General features: G+C 68.5%; 3 protein-coding genes across 5 annotated transcripts; 1 reads left to right on the forward strand and 2 right to left on the reverse strand.

The window, feature by feature from the left end:
• Nucleotides 1–309: 309 nt before the first annotated feature.
• On the reverse strand, nt 310–2,354 carry SFRP5 (secreted frizzled related protein 5; the record flags this gene model as incomplete). Its single annotated transcript, XM_082764375.1, has 3 exons — nt 1,643–2,354; nt 1,013–1,090; nt 310–650 (listed from the first exon to the last, which is right to left on the reverse strand). The coding sequence occupies exons 1-3, from the start codon at nt 2,175–2,177 to the stop codon at nt 310–312; spliced, it is 954 nt and encodes a 317-aa protein (XP_082620501.1). The 5' UTR covers nt 2,178–2,354.
• A 2,564-nt stretch (nt 2,355–4,918) lies between these two features.
• On the forward strand, nt 4,919–9,750 carry GOLGA7B (golgin A7 family member B; the record flags this gene model as incomplete). 2 transcript variants are annotated; one of them, XM_082765028.1, is made up of 5 exons in its annotated part: nt 4,919–4,975; nt 8,541–8,666; nt 9,051–9,203; nt 9,339–9,440; nt 9,576–9,750. In XM_082765028.1, the coding sequence occupies 5 exons, from the start codon at nt 4,919–4,921 to the stop codon at nt 9,678–9,680; spliced, it is 543 nt and encodes a 180-aa protein (XP_082621154.1). In that variant the 3' UTR covers nt 9,681–9,750. The 2 variants fall into 2 exon arrangements, with proteins under 2 accessions (XP_082621154.1, XP_082621155.1); XM_082765029.1 differs by lacking the exon at nt 4,919–4,975 and adding an exon at nt 7,839–7,863.
• Nucleotides 9,751–11,630: 1,880 nt separating this feature from the next.
• On the reverse strand, nt 11,631–21,752 carry CRTAC1 (cartilage acidic protein 1; the record flags this gene model as incomplete). 2 transcript variants are annotated; one of them, XM_082765027.1, is made up of 15 exons in its annotated part: nt 11,631–11,743; nt 11,964–12,107; nt 12,260–12,302; nt 12,414–12,559; nt 12,723–12,891; nt 12,975–13,075; nt 13,167–13,249; nt 13,810–13,946; nt 14,080–14,225; nt 14,406–14,540; nt 15,005–15,161; nt 15,785–15,915; nt 16,778–16,974; nt 18,309–18,505; nt 21,702–21,752. In XM_082765027.1, the coding sequence occupies 15 exons, from the start codon at nt 21,750–21,752 to the stop codon at nt 11,631–11,633; spliced, it is 1,950 nt and encodes a 649-aa protein (XP_082621153.1). The 2 variants fall into 2 exon arrangements, with proteins under 2 accessions (XP_082621153.1, XP_082621152.1); XM_082765026.1 differs by having other exon boundaries at nt 18,309–18,530; nt 21,667–21,752.
• Between the last annotated feature and the right edge of the window lie 1,870 nt (nt 21,753–23,622).

The raw sequence follows: 23,622 nt of genomic DNA on the forward strand, positions 1-23,622 counted from the left end.
GGGGCACGAGCTCTGCAGGAGGGGACACGGGATGGGGATGCTCTGGGGGGCTGGAGGAGGGATTGGGGGAGGCTGAGGGTCGGAGTCACATCATCAGGAGCTGGGCAGGGGGTTGGGGTCTCAAGGCAGCCAAGGAACAAGCAGGGAGGCAGGGCAGGGGTCCTGGGGGTGCAGAGCTGGGCGTTCAGGAGGGGCAGGGGTCCTGGCTGCAGGTCGAGGCTCCCTTGAATGCAGCTGGGGATCGCCGGGGTCCTGGGGTGCCACCAGGGGTGCGGAGCAGGGCGAGTGCAGGAGTCCCGGGGCAGAGCCCTAGTGCTGCCCGGCCCCGTAGAGCAGGGGGTGGTAGAGGGGGCAGGGGTAGGAGAACATGAACTTGATGGCGAACTTCATCTCCTTGTTGTGCTTCTGCCAGGGGTAGATGGCGAGGAGGAGCAGGCGGCCGCCCGCCTTGCGGCCCATCACCAGGAAGCTGCCGCCGAGGCTGTCGAGCTGGGGACAGGGGCAGGAGCCCGCGTTCCTCATGTGCAGCACCAGCTTCTTGGTGTCCTTGCGCTTGAGGGGGCCCAGCTTCAGCACCTTCTTCTTCTGGGCGGCCACCAGGCGCCGCTCCCCGTTTTCCTCTGTCACCTCCTTGATGCGCATCTTCACCACTGCGTGGGGACAGCCGGGGGGCACTGCTGGGGGCTCTGCGGGGGGTGCTGGGGGCACGGCTGGGATCTGGGGCAGGTGTCTGTGCAGGACAGGGTGCAGCAAGTCCCTGGGGCTGGGTCCTGATGAAGGGTCTTGGGGGAAATCACTGCCTGATGCCCCGTTCTGCCTGTCCCCCACACTTGCCCTATCTCTGAGGCACCCCAAATCATACCCGGGGTCCAAGGGAAGGGCTCCAGTGGGTCCCCACGGGGCTGTCCCAGGACAGCGGTGCCTTTTGGCCAAGCCCCTACCTGGGCTGCTCCAGGGGTGGCTGGGGCTGTGGGGGGCAGGGGGTGTCGGGGAAGGGGACCCCAGCACTCACCGAAGTCGCTGGAGCACATCTGCTGCATCATGCCATCCGCCTTGTGCTCCATCTCGCACTGCGTGCAGATCCTGGACACTGCGGGGTGACACCAGCTGCGGTCACCGGGGGCAGCTCGCTGGGGACATGCTGGGGGAGCCCCAGGAGCTGTGCCAAGGTGATCGGGGGCACCCAGTCCCAGCACCTGCTTCCCACAAGGGACGGGGAGTAGGGTGACCCTGCTGATGCTCTGGGGCGCAGCGGCGATGGTGGCAGCGGGGCAGAGGGTGCCACAACCCTCAGTGCCTGCTCCCAACCCTGTCTGCCTTTGGGTGACGTCCCTTCCCTGCCCGAGGGGACAGCCACCAGCAACCTGCGTGTGCGAGGGGGCAGCACAGGTGCAGCGCTCGGGGCTGGGTGCTTTGTGCTGCTGCCATGGGACGTGGTGAGGGGAGAGGGACACAGCTCCCGTGGTCACCCCCAGCACCGCTCCCTGCTGCCCTGGGGCAGCTCTGTGCAGGCAGCGAGGGGTGCTGAGCCAGGGCTGCTGCCCCCCTGGGGGCTGTGCTCCTAGAGGAGCAGGGATGTGGGCTCTGCGGTGGCACCCCACGTGGTGTCCCCATCCCCTGTCGCCGTACCCTGCCCCCTTACCTGGCGGCGGGGTGGCCTGGCTGTTCCCAAACTGGACGGCGATGCAGAGGTCGTGGTCGGAGGGGAACTTGGCGCAGTGCAGCATCTCGGGCCAGGGGAAGCCGTAGGACTCCATGACGGGGGCGCAGGAGTCGCGCACCACCTCGCAGAGCGAGCGGCAGGGGTAGACGGGCCGGTCGAGGCAGACGGGGGCGAAGAGGGAGCAGAGGAAGAGCTGGGTGTCAGTGTGGCACTGCTTGGCGAGCAGGGGCACCCAGCTGCTGGCCTGCTGCTTGGCCTCGGCCATGGACTCGTGCTCCAGCAGGTTGGGCAGCCGCATGCGCTTGTAGCCCACGTCGTAGCAGAGCTGCATGTCGGCCGGGATGTCCACGCACTGCGGCTCCCGGCCGTAGAAGCGCCCGCGGGGCACGCTCTCGGGCTGCCAGCCGTAGTAGTCGTAGTGCTGCCCGCCGCCCGGTGCCAGCAGCGCCAGCAGCGCCAGCAGCGCCTGCAGCGCCGTGCCCGTGATCCTCGTGGGGACGCTCGCCCGTGGCATCGCCGCAGCCGTGCCGTGCCGAGCGGGACCCAGCCGGCTGCCTGCTGCCTGCTCCCCAGGCGCCTCCCACGCCGCCCTTTCAAAGGAGCCCGCAGGCCTCGCCGGCAGCCAATCTGCTCCTGCTGCTGGCCCCCCCCGGCCATGGCCCCCCGGCCCCACGCCAGGCCGCTCTCCCTCCCTCCCCGCCGCCAGCCCTGCCTCGCACCGCGGGGTGGGCGCACGGCGCTGCTCGGGGTGCCCCCGCAGGGTGGCTCCGCACCAGGGTGCTTCGTGCCTCCCTGTCCAGCATGTCCCCAGCCTGTCTGCTCCTGGCACGGGGTGGGGGACCCCGGTTCCTGCCCTGTCCCCCTCCCCTGGGGAGACCCCCCTGGAGTAGGGGTGCGGGGTGCAGGGGCTGGGGGTGCAGGACAGCCCGGGGACCCCATGATGCTGGAGCACCCACATGCAGGGTGCCACCTGCAGCCTCTGCTCCTGCTCTGTCCCCTTCCTCAGATCTGGGCTCTCTGTCACCCTATGTCATCCAGGGGCACCCCATTGAGACAGGACAGGGGGGCTGGGGGGACATGCAGACCCTTTCCCAGGCACTTTTGGTGCCTGGGGCATGGGAAGAGCCGGAGCCCAGCGGGATGGGACGGGGCCACATTCCCCCATCCCCTTGGAGATGGGCTGAGCAGGGGGAGCCGGGCTGAGGACCCCATTAGAAACCCATTTTTCTGCAGGGGTTATCTGGGGTGCCCATTCCCCTTCCCGCGATCGATGCCCCAGCCTGGCCAGCGCCCCCGTGCCGCCCCCAGCCCCTGCCCTAATGGGCGGCAGAGCAAACAGCCCACTGCAGGCAGGAGATAGCAGCTGCCCTTTGCCCCGGGCAGGGGGCAGGGACGGTCCCCAAACCCCTCCAGGAGCCATCCGCTATGGGGCCGTGCTGGCAGCCTCACCATACACTGTGCCCGTGCCTGCAGCCCGCTCTCCCTGCCTGTTTCCACCGTGCTGGGCGCAGCACCTTGGTCCACAGCCCCCAGGGATGCTCGCTGCTGGCCTCGGGGCTGAGCTCGGCTCTCCTGGGCCAAGCCCCGGGGATGGCACCGTTAATGTGTAACCACCAGGAGCACGATAAGATAGAGCAGCCCCGTTATCAGGGCTGCCCAGTAGCAGGAGGGGAGGGTGCTGGAAGCCTCGGGTTGTCCCAGGAGGAGTGAGATTGTCTGGGGATAAATGGTGATGGGAAATAGCTAACCGGTGATGGATGGCCTGGGGCAGGGCAGCGGGGAGCTGATTGCTGCGGGCGCTCCGCTGGGAAGGGGCCAGGGAGCAGGAGCTGCAGGATGGAGCTGTGGGGGCGTGTGGTGCCCGTGCGTGGTGCTGAGCCTTGCCCCGAGCCCTACCCGAGGAGCAGCCTTGGCTGGTGGGGCTGGGGGTGGCGGGGGGGGGGACGACAAGGGGCTCCCTGCCAGCCCCTGGGCCCCCCGTCTGTCACGATGCCTTCATTAGAGCCACTGAGTCACCTCCTGGCAGCGAGGCTGGGCTTCAAAGGGTGTTCATAGGGACCGAAAGTAAAAAAAAAAAAAAAAAAGAAAACATGCTTAAAGGACAATAGCTGGGGTGGGAAGAGGGACCTTTGCTCCTGGGGATGTGTCCCAGCTCTGGGAGGCTGTGCTGCACCCCTCAGCCCTGCCCAGTGGGGCTGCCACCCACAGGAGGTGGAGCTGGGCTGTGGCCAGGGGGATGGGATGGGATGGGATGGGATGGGATGGGATGGGATGGGATGGGATGGGATGGGATGGGATGGGGTGGGGTGGGGTGGGATGGGATGGGATGGGGTGGGGTGGGATGGGATGGGATGGGATGGGATGGGGTGGGATGGGATGGGATGGGATGGGATGGGATGGGATGGGGTGGGGTGGGGTGGGGTGGGGTGGGATGGGACGGGATTGATGGGATGGGATGGGATGGGATGGGATGGGATGGGATGGGATGGGATGGGATGGGATGGGATGGGATGGGACGGGATTGATGGGATGGGATGGGATGGGATGGGATGGGATGGGATGGGATGGGATGGGACGGGATGGGACGGGATTGATGGGATGGGATGGGATGGGATGGGATGGGATGGGATGGGATGGGGTGGGGTGGGGTGGGGTGGGGTGGGGTGGGGTGGGATGGGATGGGATTGATGGGATGGGATGGGATGGGATGGGATGGGATGGGATGGGATGGGATGGGATGGGATGGGATGGGATGGGACGGGATTGATGGGATGGGATGGGATGGGATGGGATGGGATGGGATGGGATGGGATGGGATGGGATGGGATGGGATGGGACGGGATGGGACGGGATGGGACGGGATTGATGGGATGGGATGGGATGGGATGGGATGGGATGGGATGGGATGGGATGGGATGGGATGGGGTGGGGTGGGATGGGTTGGGATGGGATGGGATTGATGGGATGGGATGGGATGGGACGGGATGGGACGGGATGGGATGGGATTGATGGGATGGGATGGGATGGGACGGGATGGGATCGTTGCCCTCCTGCTGTGGCAGCTCCCAGGGGTGGGGATGAGCAGCACTGCCCTTCCCCACGCCCTGTCTGCGCAGGCTGTGCCCGTGCCCACGTCCCCAGGCCCCGCAGAGGGCCGGAGGTCTGACACTTGCTCCTGTCACTCGGCGCAGCCAGGCCACCAGCTCCACCACCGCCTGGGTCACCCTGCCCGGCACTGCCACCGGGACGGGGGCTATGGGGGCTGCCCCCTCTGCGGTGGGGACCCCAGGGACAGCTGGCCACGGGGACATGGTAAGGGGACGTGCCCTGCAGGGGGGCTGCCCCCAGCCCTGCCCTGCTCCCCCATAAAGGCACCAGTGCCGGGTTGCACCCAGCACGGAGCCCTGCCCGGCTTGCCCCGCAGTGGGGTGCCAGAGGGAGGTGAGGGCAGGGGGGGCACGGTGGGACCGAGCCATTGGGGGGGCTGCGGGACCCCCAGGGCGGCCAGGATCGGTGGTGGCCACGCACTTGCCCTGCGCCCACACACACTGGCGCTTGTCTCGCAGCCCCAGGAATGCGGCTGGCAGCGCTCCGGGCACAGCTGCGGGGCCGCGGCCGCCCTGGCGCCCTCCCAACCCCTCGGCGGCTCCTGCCCCGGCTCGTAAATCCTGTGAGCACACAGAGCCGTGTGTGTGCCGCTCTGCGCCGCCCGCCCGACCCCCGGCCCCGTGCGGGGCAGGGATGGGGCAGGGACCGCGTGGGGACCCCTGGGCACGAGGCCGGGGGGCGAGCCCCTTCCCTCGCCTTGTTTCTGGGGACGTGGGGACCTCCGGGCAGCGCTGCGCCCCCCACGCTGTTGTGCAGAGGGTAGGGGAGGTGTGGGAGCCAGCCCTCGCCCAGCCTGGCTTCCCAGCAGGAAGCTTTGCAGAAGCTGGGCCGTGATTTTGGGCACCTCCTGCCCAAACCGCATCCCTCCCTGCCCGCTTGCTTGCAGAGCCAGCAGCGCGTGGGACCTGGTGCTGCGCCCCCCTGGCCACACACCCCTCGGGTGGGCACGGCCAGCCCTGGGGACAGCGGTGTCCCCTCCCTCGGGGTGCTCAGACTGCAGGCAGTTTGGGGCAGCGTCCCTCTGGAGCAGCACCTCCCGCACCGAGGGCCACGCTGGGGTGCCTGGAGCTGTTTGCTGGCAGCTCGGGGTGTGGGGGACGTCCCCCCCCATCCTGACACACACCCACACACCTGGTGCCTCCGGGAAAGGTTATCAGCTATCCTCCTCGCCTCCCAAATGTCACCGTTGTCCTCGGCGGGGTGGTGAGCTCACGGCCCCCCCTTGCTGTTCATCCAAGCCCCCCGAGCGCCGTGCGAAGCAGCTGCCAGGGCTGGCACTGCCCTGGGTCCTTTTGAAGTGGAGCCGGGAGCTGCAGACAGCCCCGCTGGGTGGCTGCGGGCTGAGGAGGGGGCTCTGCACCCCCAGATGGGCAGGGGCTCGGTGCAGGATGGGGCTGCGGGGGGGTCCCCTCTAAAGGACCACATCCACCGTGCCAGGAGTGACGGGAAGGTCGGGGTTGCAGGCAGGGGGTGCAGCTCCGTGCACCAGGGGATGTAGTGGTGGCACCCCCTGCTCCTGCACCCCTGTCCTGTGGGGCGGAGGGCTCTGGAGCAGGGAATATCAGGAATAAAGGCAGCTCCTGCAGCAGCCGTGCCCGCCTCTGCTGCCAGGCAGCCTAAAAATAGCCCCCTGGCAATGTGGGGGGAGAAGGGCCGTCTGCTTACAGCTGCAAAGCCCACGGTGGGGCATCAGGCGGGGGGGTCTAGGGGGCTGCGTGGGGCTGGGCAGTGCCATGGGGCAGGTCCCTGACGCTGGGCAAGGCTCGGTCCTGGGCAGTGAGGCTGCACAGCACTTCCCTTGGGACGGCAGCACTGCGGGGTGCATCAGGTGGGCAGAGCCCGGGGGATGCATCCGGGGGCGGCAGGGACAGCTGGGCCCCCCCCGGCTGCTGTCGGCCCCTCGCCACCGCATGGGAGAGCAAACCTCATCTCCTGGCAGGGGAGACATTGCCATGGAAACTGGCACGGCCGCTGCCAGGCGGTGACGTGGTGTGGCACGGGAAGGGGCTGGCGAGCGGGGCCTGGCTCTGGGGGCATCCGGGGACACCCCAGGGTGTGCCAGCCTGGGCCCGTGGGTGCACGGGTGGGTGTGTGCATGAGTGTGGGTGCACGCCTGTGCCTGTGCGCATCCCCAGCTGTGTCCGTGAGCATCCCCAGCTGTGTGCATCCCAGCTGTGTCTGTGCACATTTCTATTTATGTACCAACCCCAGCTGTGTGCCTGTCCCCAGCTGTGTGCACATTGCCAGGGCTGTGTCACCCTGCACCCTGCCCGGTGTCCCCAGGCGCTGTGGGGCAGGCAGGCCGCCCTTCTGCCCCGCACAGGCCCTGAGCTCACGGCCACCAGCCCTCACCCCCTTCCCTGCTGCGCCACCCCCTCCTCCTCCTCTGGGGACAGCGCCTGTTTTCTGCCCGTTTGCCTTCCCTTGGCTCTAATTGAGCTGTCACCGGGCAGAGATAACAGGGAATTCGTTAGCGCTCCCCTTTGATGTCTGCCTGCGCCCTGACCGCAGCCCTCTCTCCGCAGCCGCAAATTCTGCCCGAGCAGCACCCAGCAACGCGCCCCGGTGGGGCGGGCTGCCAGCCCCACTGCCGGCCCCCCCAGCACCCTCCCCACAGCAGCCAGCCCCATAAGCACCCCCAGCACCCTCCCCGGGTCACCCACCCCCCAAACGCCCCCGGCACCCTCCCCAAGGCAGCCACCCAAGCGCCCCGTGCGCCCTCCCCAGGGCGGCCACCCCCAAGCCCCCCCGGCGGCACCCCCCCGGCAGCCGTTTCCCCGTCCCCCTGCGCCCCCCCTGGGGCGGTGCGGCCCCTCCGGGGGTTCCCCGCTAACGGCTGCGGGCGCCCATCCCCGCGGCCTCGGGGCCGGCCCGGGCGGCTGCGCACACGGGGCCGTGCCGGGCCCGCCTCCGCCTCCGCCGCTCGGCTCGGCAGCACCGCGGACAGCGCCGGTGCCGCCCGCCCGGCTCGGCTCGGCTCGGCTCGGCTCGGCCCGGCCCCGCGGACAGCTCCGCTTCTCCATCTCCCGGCCCGTTGCGGCGCGGCACGGCTCGGCACGGCCCGGGGCGCACGGCGCGCCATGGCCACCGAGGTGGGTGCGGGAACCGCCCGGTGCGGGGCTGCGGCGGGGACCGGCCCCGGGGAGGGGACAGAACCGAACCGCGCTCTGCCCCGGGCTGGGGGTCAGCGGGGTGCGGGGGGTGACAGGATGGGACCCGCCTGGGGCTGGGAGCTGGGGTCTGCGCGCACGGCTGGGTGCGGGGCCGGGGTCGGCGCGGGGTGCCCTTGCCGGAGGGGTCCGTGCGGGGCTGGGGTGCGGTGTGGGGCAGGTGGCAGGAGGCGATGGCACGCTGCACGAGGGGCACAACATGCCCTTGGCACCGCCGTCCTCCTCTCCATCCCCGCTGCAACCCACGGCTGGGGGGGCTGCTGTGGGTTCTCATCCCGCGTGGGGTGCCAGGGCTGGCCGGGCCCTGCTGATCCCTTTTGTGCCACCGTTCCCCCGCTGCACGGCCACTGCAGACCTGCTTTTGTGGCCCCCTGCTCAGCTCGTTGCCCTCCTCCTGCTGGGAAGCTGCTGGGGACCGAGGGCTGTCCCCACGCTGCCTGTGACACCCCAGGGGACACACACCACGCACGCAGCAGCCGGTGCACACGGGGACAAGCGCATGGCCCACGCGGGGGGCTCCCTGAGGGAATGGCACTGCTGCCTGGGGACCCTTTCCCCGGCTGCAGCCCCCCCGGCTCACCCCCTGCCCCCCCCCCAAGGTGCACAGCCTGCAGGAGCTGCGGCGCAGCGCGTCCCTGGCCACCAAGGTCTTTGTGCAGAGGGACTACAGCGACGGGACCACGTGCCAGTTCCAGACAAAGTTCCCCCCCGAGCTGGAGAGCCGGGTAGGGAACCCAGCGGCGTGTGTGTGTGTGTGGGGGGGGGAGGGGGGGTGCCCTATTTTCGGTGTCCTGTGGGGCTTGGGGAGTGGGAGAGGGGTCTGAAGGCATGGGGTGTTGCAAGGCCCTGAGCCAGCCGATGCAGCTGGATTGCTGGGCAGTGCCTGGGGCAGGGTGTGAGCTGTCACTGCCCCTCTGCCCAGGGTTTGCAGGACTGGGAGGCGCTGGTGGAGGCTCGGCAGGTCTTGGCATGCAGGGGCCAGGGAGCTGAGACAGCACTGAGCAGGGAGGAGAGGTTTAAGTGGTCCCCGAGGCACCCCAGGGAGCGGGAGGGACAGCGCAGGGGGCAGCTGCTGGCCAGGTTTGTCTTCACTGCAGCTTCTGCCCTAGATCGAGCGCCAGCTCTTCGAGGAGACCGTGAAAACTCTTAACAGCTTCTACGCCGAAGCGGAGAAGATCGGGGGCAGCTCGTACCTGGAGGGGTGCCTGGCCTGCGCCACCGCCTATTTCATCTTCCTCTGCATGGAGACGCACTACGAGAAGGTGCCAATGCCCAGGGGAGGGTGCAGGGAGCTGGAGGGGGGGGCTGGAGGCCAAGTGCGGGCACCCAGGGGCTGCCGGGGTGGGGTGTCCGTGTCCTTGCTGGCAGGCCCCGAGCATCCCCCTGTGCACCAGCAGGTCCTGAAGAAGATCTCCAAGTACATCCAGGAGCAGAACGAGAAGATCTACGCGCCGCGGGGGCTGCTGCTCACCGACCCGCTGGAGCGTGGCATGAGGGTCGTATCCTCTGTGGCAGGGTGGTAGGATGGGGAGGGCATCGCTGGGGGGGCACGAGGGTGAGGGAGGGGGGCAGTGGGCAGTCGGGCGGCGGGTCTGTGGCTGCCGTGCCCCCGGCTGGTCCTTAGCGGTGCCCAGATCGAGATCTCCATCTACGAGGACCGGTGCAGCAGCGGCAGCTCCAGCAGCGGCAGCTCCAGCAGCAGCAGCGGCGGCGGGGGGGGCGGCGCGGGGGGCCGGTGACTGGCAGAGAGTCCCTGCAGGGACTCGTACTGCCGGGACAGCGGCCTCTCCGAAATCCGCAGGCTGCACTACCAGAGCACCCGCTTCTGAGTCCAGAGCGGGTGGGTGGGTGGGTGGGCGGGGGGGGCCCCGGGGGCTGCCCGCTCCCCCCCGTCTGCGACGTGCCCCCCACAGCAGCTCTGCCCCTGCTCAGACCCGCTGCGGGCAGGGGCTGCTGCTGGGGCGTCCCAGGTGCTTCCCACTGAGCCAAACCAGTGCCAAAGGGCTCCTGCAGCCCCCACCCCGGGGTGCTCTGCGCCACTGCCCCCGCCCTGAGCAGCCCCAGCGGGCAGCGCCCCAGTGCCTGCAGTGCCCCGGATGGGGGGCTTAGCCCCGTGCCCCCGGGGTGCCCTGCTCTTGGTGCCACGGGCCCATCGCCCCAGTGCCACTTTGTCTCTGTGTCGGTGCTGTGCGCACCCCACACGCTGCCCATTGCTGCTCCCGGGGGCCCCGACTGCTCCGGCAGCACCCCGCTGTCTGCCCGACCCCGTGTCGTCCCCAGCGAGCCCCCTGCTCCTGCTGCTGAGCCCTCCTCTGCCCCACACGTCCTGCATGCGCCCCTCACCCCCCTGCATCGGGGGTGCCCTGCTCCCTGCACCTTGCAGAGCCCCCCCCTCTGCCCCCCAGTTCTCAGCCTGTGGGGACCCCCGGCTGCAAGGAAGGGCCAGGTGAGGATTTTTGGGAATGGGGGGGGGGGCTGTTACACCCAGCACCCCTAGGAGACGAGCCCCTGTGTGGGTACAGGGTGGAAGTGAGCCCGCGTGGCTCTCCCGGGGCTGCAGGGGGAGGGCTCTGCCCCCCAGGACCCCCCCTCAGCTCGGTCATTGTGCGCGTGGGGCCCCCAGCCCTGCTGTTCCCGCTGGGGCACCCTGCATGGAGCCCTTCAATAAACCTCACGCTTCATCCCCGCCACCTGCCCTGCCTCCTCCTGTGCCGGAGCGATGCCGGGGGCTGTGCTGGGGCTGGGCACCCCCTGGCACGATGGGGAGCACCGAGCAGGCTGTGGAGGCGGCCCCAGAAGGAGGGTGAGCATGGGGGAAAAGGAAAGGGAGCGATGGAGCAGCACAGCCCCAGCAGGACACATCCCCACAGGAAAGGGGTTGCTCGGGTGGCAGCAGGCACAGCCTGCACAGGACCATGCCCAGGGAGGCTGGGGGGGCAGAAGCAGGTTAGGGGGGCTGGCAGCATCCACCCACAGCCTGGGAGAAGCCACAGCAGCAGCAGCAGCATGCAGGTGCCCTGGGGGTGGTGGGGCAGAGCTGGCTGCAGTCCTGCAAGTCCTGGGGAGCAGCACCCATGGGCAAGGTGGGGGAGAAGCAGCACAGCCCCGAGGAGCAGGGACCCTCCCGGGGGACCCTCCAGGCATCTCCTGCCTCCCCCCACAGCCAGGGGGTGCTGGGGGTGCTCCCAGAGCCCAGTTAATAGACAGGGTACAGTTTATTGGGGGGATTCTCCGGGACTGGGGCTGGAAGACTGAGCAGGGTCCGACTCCAAACAGTGGGGTCAATACGTTAAAAAACAAACGGGGGGGGTCCCTCCCCTGCCGGGCTGGGGGGACCCTCCTCTGGCGGTGCCGGGGAGGGGGAGCCCCCCGCTGCAGCGGGGACAGGAGAAGCAAACACGTCGCAGGCCAAACCAGCAGGCACATGGTACGGTATCAAGTCGACGGAGCAAGCGAGCGCCGGGGAGGCGGCGGCGAGGCGAGGGGAGCGCTGGGGCTGCTTTCCCTGGCTGCTGTCCCGGGGAAGGTGCCGCCTTCCCCTGCCCTTCCCGAGGCGGCCGCCCCGGCACGGCGCAGCCGGCGCTTGCAGGGCGGTTCGACATGGAGAGAGAGAAAGAGAGAGAGGAAGAGACAGGCAGAGGGCGGCCGGTCCTTCCGCCAAGGCTGCTCTGGCGAGTTACGGGCAGGGGCTAAAGTGCATAGAGGCAAAGGCAGAGTCCGAAGCCTAGAGGGAGGAGGGCGCCTTGGGGGGGCCAGGGCCAGCTCCCGGCAGAGGGGTATCCCCCAAAAAAGGCCACTTGAGCTGCACAGAGAACGAAAGAAGGAGCAAGAGAGAAAGAGAGAGAGAAGGGGAGTCAGTGGCGGCTTGGGGGGAGGCGTGGGACCAGCGGGCACGGAGGCGAGCAGCTACGGAGCTGGGGTGTGGGTGATGGGGCAGGTGCCCAGCGGGGTGCAGGAGGTGGCCAGGCCCTGGGCAGGGGCACAGCACCATCGGGGGGAGACTGGTGCCCGCCGTCACTCACCCACGCAAGCCGTGCCATCCTCATTGGGCTCGAAGCCCCGGCTGCAGCGCTTGTTGCTGCGGCAGCGGTACCCGCCGTAGGTGTTGATGCACACGGGCTTGTCCCGGGGGCACACGAAGGGGAACTCCGTGCACTCGTTGGTGTCTGCAGGCAGAAAGATGTGGGCTGGGAGCTGCTGCCGGTAGCCCCCTGGCTCCCTCTGTGCCTGGCTGGAGCCACGCACAAGCCCTGTGGCTCCCTGATCCCTGCTGCTCCATCCTTTGTGCCACTTGCCCACGTCCCCAGCAGCCACTCACCTACACAGCGTCCGTTCTCGTGCTGGGAGAATCCCTGCCCACACTGCGTTTGGGGGAGAAGCAGACACGGCCGGGATGGGGCAGGATCCAGGAGAGCCCAGCCCCTCGTTCCTGCCCCTCAAAACTCCCCCTGCACCCCACAGCCAGCCCTCACCTCCAGCGGGGTGGGCACCAGCAGCTCCTCTGTGTCCGGGGGGTAGGGGACCTCCAGCACGGAGTTGGTCTCACTGCTGGCCACGGCTCGCACCAGGACGCGGCCATCGGGCCAGGTCACCTCCAGGCTGCTGGCCTCGTCGCGCCCTGCAGGCGGGCAGCCTGTTAGCGGGGCACCTCCAGGATGGGGATGGAGGGGAAAATCCTCCCCTCGCTCCCACAGCTGGTCCCTGGGTGCTGGGGCTGCAGAGCTGGCCGCTGCCTGGGGGTGCTGGCGGGGTTTTGTCCCCCTCACACCACCCCAGCTCACCCAGCCCGAAGTGTGCCACGGGCTCCATCTCGCACAGGTACCCCGAGCCGCCGTCGATGATGCGCAGGTGGGCGCCGCTGTGCCGCGTGAACAGCACCACCTTGGCCCCCCGCGCGAAGGCCCCGAAGCGAGTGCGGGGGATGACACGCAGCCAGTTGTTGGCAGTGCCCTGCGAGGGTTGGATGGGCAGGGGGTGAGCCAGGAGAGGGGGCAGGGACGGGGGATGGTGCGAGGAGCCCCTGCTCGACTCACCTGGGTGCCCTTGAAGATGGAGATGGGCTGCGCCATGGACTCGCCGTGGGACAGGATCAGGTCCAGCATCCCATCGCCGTCAAAATCTGTCACTGCACCCCCTGTGAGGGCAGGATCAGGACGTGCTTCGTTATGCGGGCACGTTATGGCAGGCACACCCCAGCACGAGCCACCCCTGCGCTGGGGACCCACCCGTGCCCCGTCCCTCGGGCTCCAGCGCATCCCCTGGGTTCAGCTCCTCCACGATGGGGTCTGAGTGCTCTCTGCGGGTGAGCCTGCCGGGCACAGAGGGGGAGTTAGTGCCAGCCCCCATGTCCCCATGTCTGGAAGCTTCTGGGGGACAAGTGCCTGCTCCCCCCTGGAGCAGCTCGGTAGAGAGGTGACAGCCCCGGTGACACCTGGAGGGCATGGGGTTGACAGGGGTGCTGCTGGTGGCTGTGCAGGGTGGTTGGGGGACTGGCCATGCACCTCACATCCCCCACCACTGTCACAACCCTTGGGGATCGGAGAACCCCCCCAGGGGCTCCCAGCTCCCCACAACCACCCCCCGCCCACAGTGGGCAGACAGACAGCGGTGAGGCGAGGGGGAGCCGCCAGGCAGCGGCGAGGAATCGATCCCCACAATTAGCGGGAGCCACGAGCAAGCTTCCAGGCGGCTGCTGATCAGCGGCACGGGGACCCCAGGGGCTGCTGCAGGCACGGCCGCCGCAGCTGGTAATGACACGGGGAAGGGCTCAGGCATGGCTCCTGCTACGAGCAGAGCCGGAGCGGGGGTCCCCTGTGTGCCAGCGGCGGGGAGCGGCACGGCGCGGGCTGCTCGTTTCCCCGGCCCTACCGGAAGAGGCGGTTGGCGGAGGAGCCGCGGTAGGCGATGTTGTTGAAGAAAACCTCCAGCTCCTGGTCGTTGTCGAAGTCGGCGGCGATGACGGTGCGGACGGGGGACGGCATGGAGAACTTGGGGGTGGCGATGTCCTGCGCAAGGGACGGGCAGGGGCTGCCAACGCGCACGGCGAGCAGGAGGCCGCTGGCAAGCGGGGCTCGGAGCCACAGCGGGGTGAAGCTGGGGTGTCCCCAGCAGCGAGGGCTCGGCAGCCCCAGCCCTCACCCGAAATCGGACGCGGCCGGGGGCCCCCGCCTGCAGGTAGAGGCGGTGCGGCCCGTTCCAGTTGCCGTAGACGATGTCCACGCGGCCGTCGCGGTTGAAGTCGGCCAGCGCCACGCCGCGTCCGTGCTGGTAGGGGTCATCCAGCCCTGCGAGCAGCAAGGGGACGGGGAGACGGGACCCTCCCTGCTGCTGTCTCCCCGGGACACCCCTGGGGACGTGGCCCTGTGGTCCCCAATCTCAGCCATCAGCCATCCCCTGCAGTCAGCGGGGCTGTCGGTCCCCGTGTCCCCTCCACCCGGGGTTGTCCCTGCTGTCCCCCTACTCACCCACGGCAGCTGCCACGTCCCGGTACGTCCCGTCCCCCCGGTTGTGGAAGAGGAAATTGGGGCTGTTCTCGTTACCGCAGAATATGTCGGAGGCACTGTCGCTCAGGATGGGGCCCACGGCCACCCCACGGCCCCCTGGGGACAGCAGCCAGGGGTGAGGGGGCCGCCCTGCCCCAGGGGGGTGCGTGCCCCTGTGCCAGTCCCGGTGCTTCTGGGACCCCCTGCGCCCCCTCCTTGCCCATCTCCCTCCTTCAGTCCCTCTCATCAGGAGCTAATTGGGGCTGGCAGCCGTTTGTGTCACTTCCAACCTAATCACTGCCATCGCCATGGTGACAACACTCCTAATTAGTGACAATTTACCGCCACAGAGATGGGGCACGGCGGCGGTCCCAGTGGTGGCACGGGGCACAGGCTGGCACACACCTCTGCAAGCATCCCCAAGCCCTGTGGATGCCACGTGGGGGTCAGCAGGGTGACTGTAGGCACAGGGGGGTCCCACGGGTCCTTCCCATGGGCTGTGGGGCTGCTGACAGACGGGGCAGGCAGGCAGATGCGTGGCACAGGTCATGGCACGGGGCTGTGCCCCGTCCCCTCCGTACCTGTGTACCTGCTGACGCCCGCCTGGGCGGCCACGTCCACGAGCACCACGACACCACGGGCAGGGTCGCTGGCGGCCACGTCCATCTCGATGAGGGCGTGGGGGCCCACGTTGCCGCTGGCGTAGTTGGCGATGTAGATGGAGTACCTGCCCGAGCCCTGCGGCCGGCGGCACCGCCTCAGCGCCCGCCCGCGCCCTGCGGCTTCGCCCTGCTCCTCCCGGCCAAAACCTGGGCCCACGGGGATGGGGTCGGGCTTAATCCTCCCTGCCATGGGGCTGGGAGCTCTCAGAGGTCCTGGGTGCATGGCATACGGGCAGCAGTGCCTGGTGAGGGCTGGGCGAGACTGTGGCTAAAGGCACATGGGACTGGGGATGGCCACCTTGTCACTCTCCAGTTTAGGGCACCCCGTCCCACCAGCTCCCCAGTGGGGCAGGTGCCCCCTCCCTCCCATCCCCACCGCCCTCCTTGTCCCATGCAGCAGCAGCTGGGCCCTGATTTAGCGATAATCGTTTGGAAACAAACTGCTGGGGGAGGAGGAAGAAGAAAGAGCAGGTGACAGGAACATAAATCACCTCGACAGGCGCGTTTATCAGCTAGCGGCAACTGCGCGGACAGGCGCCTGCAGCCCTGACAGCCACCGGCTGCTGGGAGGGGGGGACACCCTCAGCCCTGGCAAGGGTGCGATGGGGACGGTGCCCACGCGAGGGGAGAGGTCCCGGGGGCTGGTTGGGCAGTGGGGGCATGGGGACACCCCCTGGCCACCCTGCCCTGCCCGCTCACCGTCCGGTCCACGCAGGCGACGGAGCGGCCGGCGAAGCGGCTGGCCACGTCCCGGTTCACCTTGTCGCTCAGCAGGTCCTCCCAGCGCCCGTTGCGGAGCTTGAAGAGCTTGTCCGTGTAGGTGGCCATGCCTGGGGGAGCATGGGTCAGGGGGCTGCGCAGCCATCCCCCCCCCGAGCCCTGCGTGCAGCCCCCTGGGACGTGAGCTGGTGGTGCCAGATCCCAGTTTGCTCCCCGAGAGCAGGATTGGTGCGGGGCGCCCCATGGCGAGGCGAGCATCCCAGCCCCCTGCTCACGGCACTGTGAGAGCTCCCGTGGCTCTGAAGTGCCACCAGGAGACGGAAAGAAGAAACAACTCATTAAGGTAAAATGTGTCCCAGCAGGGCACAGCCCCGTAGATTATCCCTGGGAAGGCAGAAACCGCTGTGGTGCCAGGCGCAGGCAGCGAGCTGTGCTGCCCGGCACAGTGCCGTGGCAGTGCCAGGTTTAGGGACAGGCGTGCCGGCAGCCTGGGTAACTGGGGGAATCAGGGACATACCTCTGCTGCCGTGGGATGGGGACAGGGCAGAGCTGGGTTGGAGCAGAGACACGGGGAGCTCTTGGGGTGCCTGGTGCCTGCTTGGGGCACAAGAGTCCCCTCCCAAAGAGGGGCACCCCCAGCAGCTGGGACAGCACCAGCAGGGCAGGATCAGCCCCTGGTTTTGTCCAGAAGGCATGGCTGCTGCCAGGCACACCGGGACTGGCAGCACGACATCCAGAGCACGCATCCCCAGCGGCAAGGGGACACTGCTGTCCCTCTCGGGGTGCCACGGGGAGGGCGGTGGGCAGCGGGAAGCGCTGACTCAGCAGCTGGCCAGGCTCCGCGTCCCGCCCGCGCTGCCATCAATCAATGGAGCCACTCAACTGAGAAATTAACTCCAGCCCGCACACATCCCTCACGCGCCGAAGGTCGCGGGCAGCCGCGCCGGGAGCCTCCCCCCTGCCGGGGCTCACCGGAGAAGGCGTTGTTGGTGTTGAGGAAGTAAACCTCCTCACGGCCGTCCCCGTCGATGTCACAGGCGGTCACGCCGATGGCGTTGCCCTGCCGGTCCCGCAGCGCGTAGTAAGGGGAGCTGCGCTCGTCCTCCGCCACGTTCACCAGCCGGCCCCGCGCCTTGTCGTACTTGAGCACCAGGTTCGGGCCGTTGTACCTGCGGGCGCAAGCAGGAGATGGGTCCCCGGGGGTAGGGGGCAGGAGGAAAGACCCTGTCCTGTCCCCGTGTCCCCTGTCCCCGCGCACTCCCCACGGTGGGCACAGCAAAGAGCTGCGTGGTTTGTGGTGGCCGAGGGACCCAGGCTGCCCTCAGCACCCAGCTGTGGGCCTGCCTGCCCACGGGGAGGGCTCAGTCTGGGCCCCTTCCAGCACATATCGGGCATCCTGTGCCTGCCCAACCCGGGCACCCAGCAGGATGGGGCACAGGTCCCTGCCTGCAGCCCTTTGGCAGGGCAGGGCAGGGCAGGCAGCACGCAGGGCAAATCCTCTCGGCACGCTGCGCCCCGCAGGCTCCCCCCTGCTCCCGCCCTGCACACCAGTAAACAAGTTACACAACGGGCACCGCTGCTTACAAAACCACCGCTAGCTGCCAGCAGTGGCCTGCACCCACCCAGGGAGCCCCAGTTTTCCAGGCTTAGTGCTCCCTTGGGCAGACACCCCCAGCCCCTGCAGGGATGAGCCCCCCTCGCAGGGGCAGCAGGTTCCTGAGCCAACCCAGCAGCTCATGGCCATGTGGGTGCCCAGTGCCAGCGAGGGACAGCCAGGCTCCCACAGCCCTGTATGGGCTCACGGGTGAGGGATTCTCCTCTCCAGGTGAGGGCACGTGTGTGTGCAAGCCTCCCCTGTGGGTGAGCGTGCTGCACACATGCACACCCAGCCCGTGCCGCTGTCCCCACGGCTGGACCCGCTGGCAGCAGCTGCTCCACATCCAGCCCTGCTCTGATGCTGGGGCAGCGCAGCACACGGCTCCTGCCTCCATGGTTCCTGCCAGCCCTTCCGAGCCATCACACCACTAAAGGGCTATAAAAAACCTCCAGCCAATTAAGCGAATCTCCAGAGAGCACTGAGTCCTGTCAGCGGAGCTGAGCCGGCTTGGGGACACGCTGGCGGTGCGCTGCGGGGTGGGACCCGGCCACTGGGAAGCTTCCACCACCCTACAGAGGGTACCTGGCCCCAGAACTGGGCTCAAGGCACCTGTGAGACCCCATGCAGATGCCCTGCCAGCAGGGACACCAGGGCACCACACACCTCCTGCCGGCTGGAGGGGCTCGGCAGGGGATGGGGATTAGCAGAGCTGTAAGCCTTCCACAGTCAGAGTGCTCAGCTGGGCACCACGTGTGATTTTTTTGGAGAAAACAGAGTTTGAGAAAGTAAGGGGATCAGCAGGGATGCTGCCAGCACCGGGACATGGTGCTGCGAGGAGCTCCTGTCCCTGCGGGGCCACCACATCCCGCTGTCCCCAAGGCACCGCGTGTGGGTGCCCCTACTCACCCCGCCACCACGATCTCGAAGTCGCCGTCGGCGTCCAGGTCGGTGACGGCCACGCCGTAGTTGAGCTGCGTGGGGTTGCTGTCGTAGTCGGGCGGCAGGAGGCGGTGGGTGACGGCGGTGAACATGGGCTCGCTGCGCTGCGAGCCCTCGCTGAGCCAGGCCAGGGACAGCAGGCACAGCGCCAGCATCCTGGGCACCTGGGGGAGACCTGCAGCCTGTGGGCTCCCCGCTCCGTGGAGCCTCAGCCCCCCTCTGCTCTCGCACGGGAGCTGCTCTCTCTCCCCTCCTCGCCCCCCATCCCACAGCCCCTCACTTTTCCAGCCCCAAGCCCCCCATGTGCACAGCCCTGCCCAGCTGCAGCTCACCCTCCGGGCTCCTCGGGGCAGCAGTGTGGGGCTGGGAGCGGGGCCGTGGGAGCCCATCCCGTGGGAGGGACCGGGTGCTGACAAAGCTGGGCTCAGCTGCAGCCCGCCCTGCCCCAAGGGGCTGCGGGCACCCAGGATCCTGGCAAGAGGAGATGTGGATCTGGTGCTGGGCTTGGCAGGGGGGGCAGGCAGTCACCTGGCTGGGGAGGTTGTGCCCTGCCTGGGGAATCCTCCGGAGCTGGGAAGGCCACGGGAACACAGAGGGGTGGCTCCGGTGTGCCTCAGTTTCCCCATCCTGACCCACAGAAGGCCCCGAGTTGGAAATGACCCCCCCAAAGGATCATTGAGTCCAGCTCCTGGCCCCACACGGGACCACCACAAATCAGACCGTACACCTGAGTTGTACGAACACTTCTTGATCTCTGTCAGGCTCGGTGCTGTGCCCTCATCCCTGGGCATCCCGTCCCAGTGCCCGACCACCCTCTGGGTGCAGACCCTTTCCCTAACCCCCAGCCTGACCCTCCCCTGTCCCAGCCCCATGCTGTTCCCTCGGGTCCTGTCGCTGTCCCCAGAGAGCAGAGCTCAGCGCCTGCCCCTCCGCTCCCCTCGTGAGGAGCTGCAGGCCGCCATGAGGCCTCCCCTCAGGCTCCCCTTTCCCAGGCTGGTGCGGTTCCTCCCGGGGACCCCGTGGGGCCAGCTCCCCCCGGCCAGCAGGGAAGGTGTGTGTGCAGGGATGTGGCCGCAGGCAGGAGGTGCCGGGAGGAGAGGCTCGATTAACCCGGACTGCGCAGAGCTGTGGCTGCCAGCACTGCTGGCAGGGCTGCGGAGCTTCTGGAGCTGGCTCTGACCTGGCTGTAGCGCAGGTGACAAGCGAGGTGGCACTGGGGACAGCCACCCGTGGGGCACGCAGTCCCCTCTGGGGGACAAAACCCCAGCAGCAGCGAGCTGCACGTCCCCAGCAGTGGGCACGGTCCCGTGAGCAGGAGAAGCCAGCCCTGCTCCCATGGTCTGGAGGGACGGCTGGGTGGCCCAGCAGGGGACACGGCTCCGTGGTGCCATTTGGCTGCTGTCCCCACTTCCCCAGGAGCAGCAGGGTGTCCAGCAGCAAGGGAAAGGGAGTTTTTCCCCCCAGCCCACACGGGCTCACTAGGACCAGCTACCCACACGCAGACAGGGGTGCAGGGCTGCCCTGTGACCCCAAACCCCTCTCTCTGTCCCCAGCCTGCAGGGACGGGTGGCTGTCCCCAGGCAGGGCTCTGCCTCCCCTGCAGCTCCCCCTCTCCGCAGCTTGGCCCGCTCCCCGTGTGCCCCCCCCGCCCCATCCAGCTGCAGGCAGCTTCCCTCCAAGTTGGATGGAGCTTTTCCAGGAGGAAACAATGCTGCTGATTGGGGACAAAAGGGCCCTTCCCCACGGATCCGGTGCTGGGTGCCACAGTGGGGGCTACCCGGCCTGGAGCCAGGCCATTTTGGGAAAGAGGGAGGAAGATCCAAGCTCCTCTGGCGGATGGGAGAGGCCCCGTGCCTCCCAGCATGGCAGGAGCCTCCATTGGGGCTTTGAGGATGCCAGGCCCCGCTCATGCAGCTGGCACAGGGCTCAGTCCCGTTGTGTCCTGACCCAGCCACATCCTGGCTCGCAAGGTGACCCCAGGAGCTGCGGTCACCCCAGGGCACCTTGCTCTGCGTGGCGGAGCCTGGTGGCACCGAGCCGAGCTGCGGAGGACGGGGGCATGGCAGGAAGCACCATGGGTGCCCACACGGGGACAGGGTGCTGGCCCCACAGCCGCTCCATGGCAGGGACGTGGCTCAGGGCCCTTCCATCCCCACGCATGGCCCCCTCCAGGAGGATGGGATGGGGCCGGGGTAGCAGCAGGGTGTGTGGGACCAGGAAGGGGGCTCTGGGGCAGGCAGGGGGTTGCACCCCACAAACCCCTCACCACAGCTGGGTGATGATATCCGCAGGGCTCCTCATGCACGTCCCCGTGACCCTCAGCACCGGGGGACAGGAGCTGGCTGCCCACACGGCCACCCCATCCCATGTGCCACCGTGGCACCGCCGCCTGCCGTGCCGCACGTCCCAGCGGCGTCACGCCCCACCACTGCAGCAGCATCCCATCCCGGGCCACAGCCACCACCAGCACTGCTCTAACACCGCGTGACACCGCGCAGCAAGGGCCCCGTCACACCCCAAAGGCACCTCAGAGCGGTGACAACACGGTACCATGACAGTGCCCCGTGGCACCCCGCTGCCCGTGTCCCAGGGACGTGGTTCTGCCCCTCCTGCCACCGCTGTGCCTCCCAGGGCAGAGGAGGGCCGGGAGGTGTCCTGCAGACTCGCTGCCCCTCTCCCACGGGGGCTGTGGTACCCCGGGGATGCCAGCAGCACCCCTCCCATAGCACCTCGACCCCAACCAGCCCAGACCCTGCAGTGCCAACACTCCAGCTGAAGCCGTGTGCCCAGGTCCAGGCTCAGTGCTGCTCCCTTCCATGCCCCCCTTGCAGACCCTGGCCCAGACTCGCATCCCACCAGGGGGGCTTTTGAGGGGCCCAAAGCCCTCAGCTCCTGCCTGTCCCCATCCCTGTCCCCTCCCATGCAGGACTCCTCAGCGCCGGACCCGGCACGCTGGGGCTCAGCCAGCAGCAGCTAATGCAGTGTGGAGACGAGCAGTCACCTCAGCCTCGGAGCTCAGCCCGAGGGGACACCGGGTCCTTGGGGGGCTTGGCTGGGGCAGCACCACCAGCCCCTTCCCGCACAGCCAGACACGCCGAAACCCCTCTCCCCACGCCCCCCACCCGGTGGGAATGCCCCCGAGAGAGGGGCTCCCCCTTCTCCCCTCTGCCCCTCGCCACCGCCACGTCCCCAGCGCCCCCAAGCGCACCCCGCACCCCCACTCCCCCTCTCTCCCCCCCCAAGCCCACCGGCGACCCCTCCCCACAGCGGCTCCCAACTTCCCTCGCCACCCCAAGTCCCCGACAAAGTTACCGGGGGAGGGAACCGGGGTCGGGACGCGGGGGCGCGCCCCCTACTCACGGGCGCGGGGGGGTGCCCGGTGCCCCCGTGGCGGCGGCGGGGGGAGCGCATCCCGCAGCGCCCTCCTCGCCGCCCGCCTCCGGCTCCTCGGCGCCCGGCTCCCGACGGCTCGGGCCGCCCGAGCGGGCTTTATGTAGGGCCGGGGCGGCCGCGGGCTCGCCAATGAGAGGGGCGAGGGGCGCCGCTGCCAATGGAGAGCGGGGAGGTGGGGCTGCGCCGCGCTGATTTACTGCCCGAAATTGCAGTGGAAGCACGGCCGGGCAGCGCCGCTCGATACGGAGCCGAAATATTACGGGGGGACCCGCTGGGGGATGCGCCGGGAGCGTGGCTCGTAACCTTCACGGGGCGGTGGCTCGACCCGACTCATCCCATCCCATCCCATCCCATCCCATCCCATCCCATCCCATCCCATCCCATCCCATCCCATCCCATCCCATCCCATCCCATCCCATCCCACCCCACCCCACCCCACCCCACCCCACCCCACCCCACCCCACCCTGCTGACCCTGAGACCCCCGGGGGCACAGGTCCGGGTGCTCAGGAGCGGAGCCCCCCCAGCAGGCAGCCCCCATGGAGATTTCCACCCCGGCGATTTCCACCTGAGGCACGGTGAGGGACAAGGGATAGATCTGCCCTGTCCCCTCTGCCCTGGGGACAAGGACAGTGTGACTGTAGGCAGGGAGGTGACAGGGAAGCCCCCGAAGCTGCACCTGAGCACTCAGCATCATCCCCCTGCCCTCATCTGTGTGGCCCGTGGGTGCCACTCTGCTGCTGCCACCCACCCTGGGGGGGCCTGGATTAGCTGTGCCCTGTCGGGCAGCATGTGGCAGGGGCCTCATCTCGACCATACAAGTCACGGACTTGCCAAAACCTCACCAGCAGCCACTGTGGGACTGGGCACAGAGCTCTCTGATGTGGAAAGGGGCTGTGGCAGGGATGGGGACAGCACTGGCGGGGCACTGCCTGGGTCACCCCACCACAGCACATCCGCAGGCAGCTGAGGATACAGCCACAGCACTTGTGCCATGAGGCTGCAGGAGCCCACGGTGGTCTGGGCTGCTTCTAGTGGCAGCTCTCGTGCCCTGCTGAACCCCTTGTTTCTCACCGGAACGTGGCTGGCTGCAGCTTCTGCCTGTTTGTCCCAGTTCTCCTCTCCCTGCTGGATTCGAGAGCTCTCAGTCCCGGTGCTTGTCTCCCACGGTGGTGCTTCCACGTGAGCATCAAGTACCCCTCCACTGCATTTCCAGCAGCCTCTCACAGGGTGCCTGCCTGAGCAGCGGGCTTCTGCACGGATGCCTTCAGTGGGTCCCCACGGCTAGCAGGATGGTGGCCAGGTGTGGGAACCTGCTGTGGGGCACTGCTTTGGGGCAGGAACCACTGCTGCCCTCAGTGTTCGCCGTGGAGAGGCCAGGATACCAAGCAAACCTGGTGTGAGGGTGCACACATGCGTGCAATGCTGTGCTCGTGTGTCCTTGTGTGCCCCAGAGCTGTGGGCGCGCTGTGCCTGCAGCCTTGCACACGTGTGTGCACTCGGGGCAAGCACCCCCTGAGCCCAGTGCCCTGCTGAGCCGTTAGCTCGTCCCCGGTTTGGTAACCACCCCGCTAATTATTCACACAAACTCTTCCAACACCCTCCTGGCGAGCAGCAGGTACGGAAAACAAACACAGGCAGCAAGCCAGCTGCAGCACGCCGTGACTGTGAACGCACCGTCCACGTGGGGCCTGGGGCCCTCCCCATGGGCTGGGACATTTCTCTGGGGGGACAAGAGCAGGACCACAGCCGTGGTGGCCATGCTCCGGTCCCTGCGCCCCGTGCTGGCTGGGGACACGGGCGAGCATCCAGGAGCTGCAGAGGGGAGTGGAGGGTGGGCAGGAGATGAGCCGGGCTGTGCCGGGGAGGCGAGGCAGGGCGCACGGCAC

The sequence above is a fragment of the Aythya marila genome (assembly GCF_965140915.1).
Source record: "Aythya marila genome assembly, chromosome: 7".
Taxonomy (NCBI): domain Eukaryota; kingdom Metazoa; phylum Chordata; class Aves; order Anseriformes; family Anatidae; genus Aythya; species Aythya marila.